At 25.5% G+C, this 13,889-nt stretch overlaps 1 protein-coding gene across 1 annotated transcript in view; it reads left to right on the forward strand.

The window, feature by feature from the left end:
• The window catches only part of LOC142222260 (uncharacterized), a 287,823-nt gene that overhangs the window by 95,576 nt on the left and 178,358 nt on the right, over positions 1-13,889 (forward strand). The window contains exons 9-11 of the mRNA XM_075292293.1: positions 6,989-7,152; positions 10,958-11,116; positions 12,344-12,517. Coding sequence (XP_075148408.1) covers positions 6,989-7,152; positions 10,958-11,116; positions 12,344-12,517 — 497 coding nt within the window. The remainder of the gene's footprint in view (positions 1-6,988; positions 7,153-10,957; positions 11,117-12,343; positions 12,518-13,889) is intronic.

Here is a 13,889-nt window from a genome sequence, read left to right on the forward strand (position 1 = left end):
AGAAAATTTTGTCAAAATATTATTTCTATTGAAAATGTTATCAAAATTTTATTTCTATAAGAGTTTTTTTAATTTCATTTGTATAGAAAATTTTGTCAAACTTTTATGTCTATTGAAATTTTTCATTCTAAGAATTTTTTTTAAATTACATTTGTCAAAATTTTATTTCTTGTAGTTGTTTATGGTTGACCTTTTAGTATAATTATTTGAAGAGTTTGTAAGGCTTGAGGTCATTTTGTAATCTTAAAAAAAATCTTAGTTTTTTATACTGTTTTATTTTTAATTCTTTCCAATATTTCGAACACCATCGTTATCCGTTCTCAGGGAAATTAAATTTTTAATATTTTTAATAAGACAAAGTTACTTGCTCGAAACTGCGTTTGATTTTGTTTTATTACAACATGATCTCAAGCCTTACAAACTCTACAAAAAATTTTATTTCTATAGAAAATTTTTTCAAAATTTTATTTCTTTAGAAAATTTTGTTAAAATTTTTCTTTGGAAAATTTTATCAAAATTTTATTGTTTTTATCGAAAATTTGTGAAGCACCTATTAGTTATTTCTATAGGAACATTTATTTAATTGTATTTTTATAGGATTTTTTTTAAATTTTATTTCTATAGAAAATTTTATCAAAATTTTATTTCTATAGAAAATTTTATTTCTATTGAATTTTTTTCAAAATTTTATTTCTATAGGATATTTTTTTTTTAATTTTATATTGTATAGAAAATTTTGTCAACATTTTATTTCTATAGAAAATTTTGTCAAAATTTTATTTCTTTAGGAAATTTTGTCAAAATTTTTCTCTAGAAAGTTTTGTCAATATTTTTCTATGGAAAATTTTATCAAAATTTTATTTCTATAGAAGATTTTATCAAAATTTTATTTCTATAGAAATTTTTATCAAAATTTTATTTCTATAGAAAATTTTATCAAAATTTGATTGTTTTCATCGAAAATTTGTGAAGTACCTATTAGTTGGAGAGGAATATTTGGCAAAATCTATCAAAACATCAAGAATTCTACCAAACAGTAAAAAATCTACCATTTTTGGTAGAATTCTACCAACTGTGGCATACGTACTTAGGGGCCCTATAAGTGTATATCGGGCGAAAGATTTATATGGAAGCAGTATATAAATCTGAACCGATTTCAACCAAAATTTACAAGCATGGCTCTAATTTTAATTCTATTCCCTGTGCAAAAATTCTCGTGAATTGGAGTAAAAATGTGGGCTCTGGGCCATATGGGTGTAAATCGGGCGAAAGCTTTATATGGGAGCTATATCTAAATCTGAACCGATTTCAATCGAACTTAGCATACACAGGTAAAATGGCACTCTCTCTCTCTCTCTGTGCAAAATTTCACGTAGCTCGGAGTAAAACTATGGCCTCTGGTGCCATATGAGTGTATATCGGACAAATGAACTATATTTAAATCTTATTCGATTTTTCCAAAATCAATAGAGTTTATTGTGAACCAAAACACATACTTGTGCCAAATTTGATTGGACATAAACTGTGACCTAGAATTTGATAACTAAAATATGTTCCCAGACAACAAGACTAGATCGACTGAGCATAATTGCCAAGGACACTATGTGTCTATGTCGTCTCCTTCTGGGTGTTGCACTATGTTAACCTATAAACGTATAAAAAGGCATCCCTCGTATAGTCTTCTAATATCCTTGCAAATATTTAACTAGCCCTACATTATAAGATTACCAGATTTGACTACTGGAACCTCTGTGAGAAGCAAATTTGTCCAATAAGGTAGAAATCAAAAAATTTTTAAAGAAATGACTTTGCATTATTTTGTTTTAATTAAAGTTTCATTATTGTAACGAAATTAATTTTGCGAAAATAGCATTGAGGTTTCATTATCTTTTCCATTTGGTCAATATTTTTCAGTCTACTTGTTTTCAATCCTACTCCTCATTAGGCCTGCCCGAATTTTTGAACGAAATATTTTTGTTTTACCATAAGAATTTTAGCACTAACGAAAATCCTTTCTTCATAAAGCCACATATGTGAATGAAAAACATAATTCACCAAAGGTCCTCAACTCAAAAACTTGGTTTCTAGTTAGTTCTAACGTGTATGGAACATTTACTACATTTGCCTATTTTGTTTTGATTTTAACCTTTAACATTCCTAACTAGCAGAGAGAGTTCTTCAATTTCATCTTGATTCACATTTCATAAATGTTATACCTAGGGAATATTTCAATTTCTTTTAGGGACTTTTTTTCACTTGTTCTACTTTCAACCAGCATTAGCTAACTAACGAACCTGTATGAATATGGCATTAGCATCAACATTCGCATTCGCATCCGCATCATCAGTGGTAAGCAATTCTTCCACAGCAATGAGCCCAGGCTGATGCACAAAGAAATACAAATATTGAAATTTATGGCACGTAGAAACTTCTTTTCGTAGATAAGTACAAGTGTGCGAGTGTTTGCCTGCATGTGTATGCGTGCGTGAGTTATACTTCAGAGAGAAAGTAAGCAACAAGATTCCCATACTCACATACATACAGGGAAATTGGACAGGAAAGCAAAAATGTGAAAAAAATCACACTCGCTCACACACATACAAACCTGTGGTACTTTTTCCATTGGTATTGTTCTACAGAGAATTGAATGATGAATGCTTGATCTCACTAAAATAGGTATGCCACTATAGACATTGTGAGAAAATGAGATCCCTATAGATTTTCCCATTCTTCACATATACGAGTATCTCATACGAGCATTGAACGAATGACATACATTCTGCAATATAGGCAAATGATTATTCCCACATCCACATGTATAGGCAACCAGGCTTTTGTTTTGGTGTTACAAACACGGTTGCCACTCGTGCCAAAAATAATCTACGAAAATTTGGAGAAAATTTTGTTAAAATCTTATTTATATGGAAAATTTTGTAAAAATTCCATTTCAACAGAAAATTTAGTCAAAATTTTATTTTTATAGAAATTTTGTCAAACATTCATTTCTATAGAAAAATTTTGACAAAATTTTATTTCTATACAACATTTTGTCAACATTTTATTTCTATAAAAAATGTGTAAATTTTATTTCTATCAAAATGTTGTCTAAATTTTATCTCTATAGAACATTTTGTCAAAATTTTATCCTTTTAAAAACTTGTCAAAATTTTATCTCTATAGAAAATTTTGTCAAAATCTTAGTTTCTATAGAAAGTTAGGTCAAAATTTTATTTCCATAGAAAATTTGGTCAACATTTTATTTCTATAGAAAGTTATGTCAAAATTTTATTTCTATAGAAAATTTTATTTCTATAGAAAATTTTGTCAAAATTTTATTTCTATAGAAAGTTTTGTCAAAATTTTATTTCTGTAGAAAATTTTGACAAAATGTTATTTCTATAGAAAATTTTGTCAAAATTTTATTTCTATAGAAAATTTTCTTTGTATAAAAAATGTTGTCAAAATTTACTTTCTATAGAAAATTTTGTCAAAATTTTATTTTTATAGAAAATGTTGTCAAAATTTTATTTCTATAGAAAATTTTGTCAAAATTTTATTTCTGTAGAAAATTTTGACAAAATTTTATTTCTATAGAAAATTTTGCCAAAATTTTATTTCTATAGAAAATTTTCTTTGTATAAAAAATGTTGTCAAAATTTACTTTCTATAGAAAATTTTGTCAAAATGTTATTTCTATAGAAAATTTTGTTAAAATTTTATTTCTATAGAAAATTTTATCAAAAATGTATTTCTGTAGAAAATTTTATTGCTATAGAAAAATTTTTCTTAATTTTATTTCAGTACAAAATTTGGTCAAAATTTTATATAGAAAATTTTTTTCAAAAATTCATTCTGTACAAAATTTTTATTTCTATAGAAAGTTTTGTCAAAATTTTATTCCATTAGAAAAATTTATTTCTATAGAAAATGTTGTCAAAATTTTATTTCTATAAAAATTTACTTTCTATAGAAAATTTTGTCAAAATTTTATTTTTATAGAAAATGTTGTCAAAATTTTATTTCTATAGAAAATTTTGTCAAAAATGTATTTCTGTAGAAAATTTTGTCAAAATTTTATTGCTATAGAAAAGTTTTTCTTAATTTTATTTCAGTACAAACTTTAGCCAAAATTTTATATAAAAATTTTTTTCAAAAATTCATTCTGTACAAAATTGTTAAAATTTTATTTCTATAGAAAATTTTGTCAAAATTTTATTTCTGTAGAAAATTTTGACAAAATTTTATTTCTATAGAAAATTTTGCCAAAATTTTATCTCTATAGAAAATTTTCTTTGTATAAAAAATGTTGTCAAAATTTACTTTCTATAGAAAATTTTGTCAAAATGTTATTTCTATAGAAAATTTTGTTAAAATTTTATTTCTATAGAAAATTTTGTTAAAATTTTATTTCTATAGAAAATATTGTCAAAAATGTATTTCTGTAGAAAATTTTGTCAAAATTTTATTGCTATAGAAATTTTTTTCTTAATTTTATTTCAGTACAAAATTTAGTCAAAATTTTATATAGAAAATTTTTTTCAAAAACTCATTCTGTACAAAATTTAGTCAAAATTTTATATAGAAAATTTTTTTTCAAAAACTCATTCTATAGAAAATTTTGTCAAAATTTTATTTCTATAGAAAATTTTGTCAAAAATGTATTTCTGTAGAAAATTTTGTCAAAATTTTATCTCTTTAAAAACTTGTCAAAATTTTATTTCTATAGAAAATGTTGTCAAAATTTTATTTCTATAGAAAATTTTGTCAAAATTTTATTTCTATAGAAAATTTTCTTTGTATAAAAAATGTTGTCAAAATTTACTTTCTATGAAAAATTTTGTCAAAATATTATTTCTATAGAAAATTTTGTTAAAATTTTATTTCTATAGAAAATTTTGTCAAAAATGTATTTCTGTAGAAAATTTTGTCAAAATTTTATTGCTATAGAAAATTTTTTCTTAATTTTATTTCAGTACAAAATTTAGTCAAAATTTTATATAGATTTTTTTTTTCAAAAATTCATTCTGTACAAAATTTAGTCAAAATTTTATATAGAAATTTTTTTCAAAAACTCATTCTATAGAAAATTTTGTCAAAATTTTATTTCTATAGAAAATTTTGTCAAAAATGTATTTCTGTAGAAAATTTTGTCAAAATTTTATTGCTATAGAAATTTTTTTTCTTAATTTGATTTCAGTATAAAATTTAGTCAAAATTTTACATAGAAATTTTTTTTTTCAAAAATTCAGTCTATAGAAAATTTTGTCAAAATTTCATTTTTATAGAAAATTTTGTCAAAAATGTATTTCTGTAGAAAATTTTGTTTGTATAAAAAATTTTGTCACAATATTCTTTCTATAGAAAATTTTGTCAAAATTTTATTTCTATAGAAAATTTTGTTAAAATTTTATTTCTCTAGCAAATTATTTCAAATTTTTATTTTTATAGATAATTTTGTCACAATTTTATTTCTTTACAAAATTTTTTCAAAATATAATTTCTATAGAAAGTTTTGTCAAAAATTTATTTCTGTACAAAATTTAGTCAAAATTGTATATAGAAAATTTTTTCAAAAATTCATTCTATAGAAAAGTTTGTCAAAATTTTATTTCTATAGAAAACTTTGTCAAAAATCTATTTCTGTAGAAAATTTTGTCAAAATTTTATTGCTATAGAAAATTTAGTCAGAATTTTATTTCTATAGAAAATTTTCTTTGTATAAATTTTGTCAAAATTTTATTTCTTTAGAAAATTTGGTAAAAAATGTATATCTTTAGAAAATTTTGTCAAAATTTTATTTCTTTAGAAATTTTTGTCAAAATTTTATTTCTTTAGAACATTTTGTCAAAATTTTATTTTATAGAAAATTTTGTCAAAATTTTATTTCTATAGAAAATTTTGTGAAAATTTTATTTCTGTAGTAAATTTTGTCAAAATGTTATTTCTACAGAAAATTTTGTCAACATTTTATTTCTATAGATAATATTTATTTCTATAGATAAATTTAATTTCTATAGAAAGTTTTGTCAAAATTTTATTTCTATAGAAAATTGATCTACCTCTTAGTTAGAGAGGAATATTTTGCGTAATCCACCAATACATCAAGAATTCTACCAATCTACCAAACAGTAAAAAATTTACCATTTTTGGTAGAACTCTATCAACTGTGGCAACAGTGGTTGCAAATTAAGTTCGAAATCAAAGACAGTTTTCAACTGCATCACATTCAACATTCGCCAAACAGGATGTTTGAATAATTTTACGTGGCGATGTGTATGTCTATAGGCCAAAGCTTCAATTGTCCTTTGCACCGGTAATACCAAAGGCATGCCATACATCCTGTATGGCTTAGACAGAAAACATAGCAATGGTAATTGAAGTCATGTAGTCTCATCCTCGGGAGTCTATCCACACTCCACAATCCTCTATCTATCCCCATTTTCGCCCTCTTGACGAGGGTGTGGGGAAATAATCATCGCAATACTATCTCTTTGCCACCATCAACGTAATCGAAAGCATCCATGACACAATACAACACAACACAATATCACAATATCGGCAGGACACGAACCACTTGTTCATATTTCACTCATATTCTAACAACTTTTCGCTTGTCATTGTCTATGGACGTGAGTAGAACTTGTAAAGCAAATCCCGATAAGAAAAAAACAAAACACAAATATGAAAGCATCAATGGTGGTACTAAGCTTCTTCAACATTTGAAACATCAAAATTACATTTCAAGACAAATATTAAAAAGTAAAGAAAATGTTTTATTATATATTCACAAGGAGTCTTTATTGTTTTCCTGTTGTTTTTTTATGGATTTTTTGGCAGTTTTCAAAGCTTCCAAAGCAATTGATTTTAATTTTTCCTTTCCATAAAATCCCTCTTTACCAATATTTCAATCCCTTATTTATCTTTCAATAATTTTTTGCTATTATATTCTCTCATTTTTCGTTCTCTTCATTTTTTGTCGTTTACCCAGGATTTCCCATGGCTCAAAATATGTGGAACGAGGCAATGAACCACGTTTGGTCATCGATAATGTGACATACGACTATCAAGGTGAATATGAATGCCATGCCACGAATTACATCAATGGCCAGGAAAGGGTGGCCATATCGGATCCAGTTTCACTACAAGTTGTAGGTAAGTAATTTAAAGCATTAATGCTATGGGATATGCCAAAACAAAAGGAAATTAAAAGTACGAATATTTATAAGGCATATAAGAGAGAATTACGAATTTGAAAATATTGCTCGAAGAGGTCTCAAACATTCTCATTACATTTGTTCATGATACAAAACTCGTTCTTGAGAAAATTTTTTATTTCAAAAGAAAAAAATCATTAAAAGATGCGAGAAAAACAATATATGTCTGTGGGGCCATAAGATATTCTTACAAACAATAAAAAAAATGAAACAGTGAACATTTCCCAGCAAAGCAAAAGCTCAAAATATATGAGTTACGAAGTTTATAAAAAACTTTGTCTCAAAAAAACAAGCCTCAAGATAATATTTCGGGATTTGCTTATAAAATTTTGTCTCAACAGATAAACTTCAGGTCAAAAGATTTGCTTCCAGAAAATTTTATGTCCTTGAGACAAACCGTTCCAGTTTTTTTTTGAGTTTTCTCCATGTTCCGATATTCAGAATCGCTAATTGCACGAATTTATTTCTCTTTTCAAGAAAAATAAAGATACTCTAATACAATTTGAAATTCTCATTCAAGAGAACTACATTACCAAGATTTTAGTTAATAAGATTCAGGGTTAAGAAATTATGACCAAATAAAAATTTTGCGATTCCGAATTACGAAACATGGAGGAAAATCTTCTCTCTCAATCTTTATCCAAAGAGACCAAAAAATCTTTTGACCCAACAGATCAAAAAATCTGCAGAAAAAGTTTTCTGTAGAAGTAAAATTTTGACAAAATTTTCTATAGGAATTAATTTTTGAAAAAAATTTCTATAGAAATAAAATTTTCAAAAAAATTTCTGCAGACAAAATTTTCTATAGAATTAAGATTTTGACAAAATTTTCTTTAGAAATTAAATTTTGACACAATTTTCTATAGAAATAAAATTTTGACAAAATTTTCTATAGGAATTAAATTTTGACAACATTTTTTATAGAAGTAAAATTTTGACAACATTTTCTATAGAAATAAAATGATAACAAAATTTTCTATAGAAATAAAATATTGACAACATTTTTTATAGAAGTAAAATTTTGACAAAATTTTCTATAGAAATAAAATATTGACAAAATTTTTATAGAAGTAAAATTTTGACAAAATTTTCTATAGAAATAAAATGATGACAAAATTTTCTATAGAAATAAAATATTGACAAAATTTTTTATAGAAATAAAATGTTGACAACATTTTCTATAGAAATAACATATTAACAAAATTTTTTATAGAAGTAAAATTTTGACAAAATTTTCTATAGAAATAAAATTTTAACAAAATTTACAATTTACAAGATTTTGAGAAAATCTTCTATACAAATAAAATTTTGACACAATTTTCTATAGAAATAAAATTTTGACAAAATTTTCTATAGAAATAAAATTTTGACAAAATTTTCTATAGAAATAACATTTTAAAAAATTTTTCTATAAAAATAAAATTTTGACAAAATTATCTATGGAAATAAAATTTGGAAAAATTTTTTATATAAGTAAAATTTTGACAAAATTTTCTATAGAAATAAAATGTTGACAAAATTTTCTATAGAAATAAAATATTGACAAAATTTTTTATAGAAGTAGAATTTTGACAAAATTTTCTATAGAAATAAAATTTTAACAAAATTTACAATTTACAACAATTTACAAAATTTTGAGAAAATATTCTATAAAATAAAATTTTTACACAATTTTCTATAGAAGTAAAATTTCGACATAATTTTCTATAGAAATAAAATGTTGACAAAATTTTCTATAGAAATAACATTTTAAAAAATTTTTCTATAAAAATAAAATTTTGACAAAATTATCTATAGAAATAAAATTTCGAAAAATTTTTTATATAAGTAAAATTTTGACAAAATTTTCTATAGAAATAAAGTGTTGACAAAATTTTCTATAGAAATAAAATATTGACAAAAATTTTTATAGAAGTAGAATTTTGACAAAATTTTCTATAGAAATTAAATATTGACAAAATTTACAATTTACAACAATTTACAAAATTTTGAGAAAATATTCTATAAAATAAAATTTTTACACAATTTTCTATAGAAGTAAAATTTCGACATAATTTTCTATAGAAATAAAATGTTGACAAAATTTTTATACATTTTAAAAAATTTTTCTATAAAAATAAAATTTTGACAAAATTATCTATAGAAATAAAATTTTGACAAAATTTTCTATAGAAATAAAATTTTAATACAATATTCTATAGAAATACAATTTTGATAAAAATTTCTATAGAAATAAAATTGTAAGAAAATTTTGTATAGAATCAAAAATTGTGAGAAAATTTTCTATAGAAATACATTTGTTAGAACATTTTCAACAGAAATAAAGTATTGAGAAAATTTTCTATAGAAATAAAATTTTGAAAAAATTTTCTATCGAAATAAAATATTGAAAAATTTTTTTATAGAAGTAAAATTTTGACAAAGTTTTCTATAGAAATAAAATTTTGAAAAAGTTTTCTTAAAAAGAAAATTTTTCTATAGGAATAAAATTTAAACAAAATTTTCTAAAGAAATAAAATTTTGACAAAATTTTTTATAGTAATAAAAATTTTACAAAATTTTCTATAGTAATAAAATTTTGACAAAATTTTCTATAGAAATAAAAATATTCACAAACTTTTTAATAGAAGAAAAATTTTGACAAAATTTGCGATAGAAATAAAATTATAACAAAATTTACAATAGAAATAAAAAAAAATTCTATAGAAATAAAATTTTGACACAATTTTCTATAGACATTTTGACAAAATTTTCTATTGAAATAAAATTTTGACAAAATTTTTTACAGAAGTAAAATTTGGACAAAATTATCTATAGAAATAAAATTTTGACACAATTTTCTATAGAAATAAAATTTTGACAAAATTTTCTATAGAAATAAAATTTTGACACAATTTTCTATTGAAATAAAATTTTGACAAAATTTTCTATAGAAATAAAATTTTGACAAAATTTTCTATAGAAATAAAATTTTGATAAAATTTTCTATAGAAATAAAATTTTGACAAAATTTTCTATAAATTGACACAATTTTCTATAGAAATAAAATTTTGACAAAATTTTCCATAGAAATAAAATTTTGCCAAAATTTTCTATTGAAATAAAATTTTGAAAAATTTTCTTAAAAAGAAAAAACTTAAACAAGATTTTCTAATGAAGTAAAATTTTGACAAAATTTTCTATAGAAATAACATTTTAAAAAATTTTTCTTTAAAAATAAAATTTTGACAAAATTTGCTATAGTAATAAAATTTTGACAAAATTTTCTATAGAAATAAAATATTGACAAAATTTTTTATATGAGTAAAATTTGGACAAAATTTTCTATAGAAATAGAATTATAACAAAATGAAAAACGTTTCCAATTCTATATAATAAACAATGATATAAATTCATTTAATTATTCCTTTTTCTATATGAAAACAAGTAAAGAAAGTTTGAAGTCGGACGGACATCGCTAATTCGTTTCAGAATTTAATTCTAAGACGATCGATAAGCTAAACGATGGGTCTCCGACTGGGCCTTGATTGTTTTACATACAAATGCACAAACTTATTATACCCTGTACCACAGTAATGTTGAAGGGTATAAAGAGAGCCACTTTAGAAATCCTGTACGGTAACGCTGATTACATTTATACAATGTGTTATTCCTTTTTTTAATAGAAAATCTCAGTTGAAAAAATTAATGTTCTTCTTTTTAATTGTTTTTGCATTGTTTGTGTTTTTGTTTTTAATTTTCAGGTGCCCCTCAAGTCTTACGCCTACATCCCTCTATGCATACAGTTTTGGTGAAGAGAGGAGATCCAGCCTCATTAACATTAGTGGTTTGTGCCGACCCACGACCAACTCGTGTAGCTTGGGAATGGGGTTCATTGCGTTTAGATGCAGGCTCATCCATTGGTGAGTAGAAAATTGCCATTGGCTAAAATTTTAATTAGAAAAACAACAAAAAAACTAAAACCCAAATTTTTTCTCTATCTCTTTTCTCTCATTACAAAAATTTCATTTATTGCATATTAATGATGAATGGGAATTTTTCGTGTGTAACTGAAATGAAAAACTTAATGGGATTGATATTTTGGTATGGATACCCAACACTATCCTGTGTAAATATAATTCCCACTATTGAAACGGATGATGGACTATGTTTTTTATATTTACAACGCATTTTAAATGACAAACTACTACGGCTGATAATATTGAATATGCCTATATAATGCCTATAATATGTGGACCACAAATGTAATGTCTATGGCAACAACTATGATGTTCATGTGGGATATTGAATAATGACCAAACCTGCGGCCTGTTTGCCAAAACCAAATTTCATGCTGGGCATTGGACATCACCTTACCATGCCAATGCCATGATCCAAACAACCGAGAAAAACAATTTTACATGTTGACCACTAATTAACGAATTTCTTCTGGCCACGTATTGCGGTCGACACGATGGTTCCATCACCCAAATTGACAATGCACATGTGGGCAATTGCAACACTATTGGCGATAAATCGAAAAAAAAAAACTAAAAAAAAAATTCTCTGAATGCATCAACAACACTGTGTGTGTGCATGTGTGTTTGTGTGCTTGAAAATAATGACGCTTCTTGTTATAACCTCATGACATGGGAAATTACTATGGCCATACAATTGTCTGCATTGATATTTCATACCTGCATGGATGGATGGATGGGTGGGTGGTTGTATACAATGGTATCGTCGTATTACTTTGTAATGGAATGAATGTATTTGCGAAACCTTGGCCATTACCCATAATCATCATAATTTTGGCGGGGATGCATGGAAACGGAAATGTACACACACACACACACAAACACTCACCGACATATCCCTAACAATGGATTCCGTGCAATTCAATCGATTGAACCAACCAAACCAATGAAATCATTCGTGTATGCATGTGGGTGCTAAACTAACATCCTGTAATTCATTCTATGGACCCATCTTGTTTTCCTGTATACCATCCGTCCATCTATACGGCCATCCATCTATATTTGGCATTTGTAATTTTGAAAAACAAAAATGGGGGACCATGTGTTGGGTGTTATTTTTCTTGGTATTCTCTTGCTCTCTCTCTCTCCCTCTTTTTTTTGTTATCTCTACAGACCGTTTCCGTGCCGATGATTTACTACAAGATTCACGGGAGGATTGCTATCTCTCCACACTACATATACATCATGCCAGCGAACATGATGCACGTCCCTATTATTTGGTTGTGGAAAATGAACGTGGCACCGATCGTCATGCCATACAATTGAATGTGGAGGGTACGTTTACAGGTGCAGAAAAATCATGTTTTTTTCCCTTAAAATTTTCACGTTATGTGTTTTGTTGTAATGCATCTCTATATGTGTATGTGTGTGTATGTATAAGAGTATATGAGTATTTTTCCCATAGGTGTTTGTGTGCATAATAATAACATATTCGTATGTGTATGTCCCACTAACCTGGTACGAGTAATGCTGAGACAAACAGAGCCCATTTGTCTATTGGTTTTAGCAAATGCATTATCTACATGTGAGCAGTTTAAGTTTACTATGGCAAATAGAACAGAAATGAGTTTTACATCGAATTTCATCAATTTATTCTGTTTGGTAGTTGAAAGAGGGCCATATATGTTTCAGCATAGGGAAATGGGTGAATGTCTCGATACAAGAGAAAGAGAGAGGGAATGTGGAGGTAGTGTTAATTTTGAAAATGCCTTTTTGGTGTGAGAAAAACAAAAACAATCCTAAATTTTTTAAAAGTGCAGCACTTACAGATATCGGGTATATGTTAGTATAGTTAACCCTTAAATTCACATTGTATCTTCTAAGATACAATTAGAAAAAATTCCTACGTCTTAAAATGTTGACCGAATTCTATGAAATTAAGTTTGTTGTATTTAATACACCATAGCGTTATTTTGAAAAATATGTTTTTGTCATACTTCTGAGTTATCTGTAGTCAAAAATAAAAATCAAATTTTGACCAAAAATTCTAAAAACTACAAATTGGAAGTATAATAATATTTACCAGACAAGAAAGTAATTTTAGTGAAAAAGCTGTGCACATTGCAGTGCAACCAATTAGTGAAGATTGTCACCACTATCACTGAGGTGGGATAATCCCCCGCTGAAAAACTGTTTTGGTGTTGGCAAAACTTGGCCATTTTTACACGAATCGGAATATGATATATATGGGAGCTTCGTCAAAATCTGAACTGATTTTGATCAAATTTGGCACACATTTCAAAAATGTTAATAGTACTCTCTGTGCCTAATTTCAAGTAAATCGGAGTGAAATTTTGACCTACGAAAATCATATGAGTTTAATTTGGGCGAACGATATATATATGGGAGTTATATCTAAATCTGAACCGATTTCAAATTTGGCATGCATAGTCAAAATTTGAATTTTACTCCCTGTGCAAAATTGCATGGTCATTGGATTGAAACTCTGTCTGGAGCCATATACCATAAATTCATATCGGGCGAAAGATATATATAGGAGCTATATATAAATCTAAACACCTTTGACCAAAGACTTTTAACCCTTTCACTACCGATGTCCACTAAGAAGGACATTCGAAAAAGACACCAAATTCTATTTCCCCAATTAATTTCTACTTATTTCTTGATGTAATTTTAAAGTAGAGGCTTTAATCTAAAT

The sequence above is a fragment of the Haematobia irritans genome, chromosome 1 (assembly GCF_050003625.1).
Source record: "Haematobia irritans isolate KBUSLIRL chromosome 1, ASM5000362v1, whole genome shotgun sequence".
NCBI classification, from domain to species: domain Eukaryota; kingdom Metazoa; phylum Arthropoda; class Insecta; order Diptera; family Muscidae; genus Haematobia; species Haematobia irritans.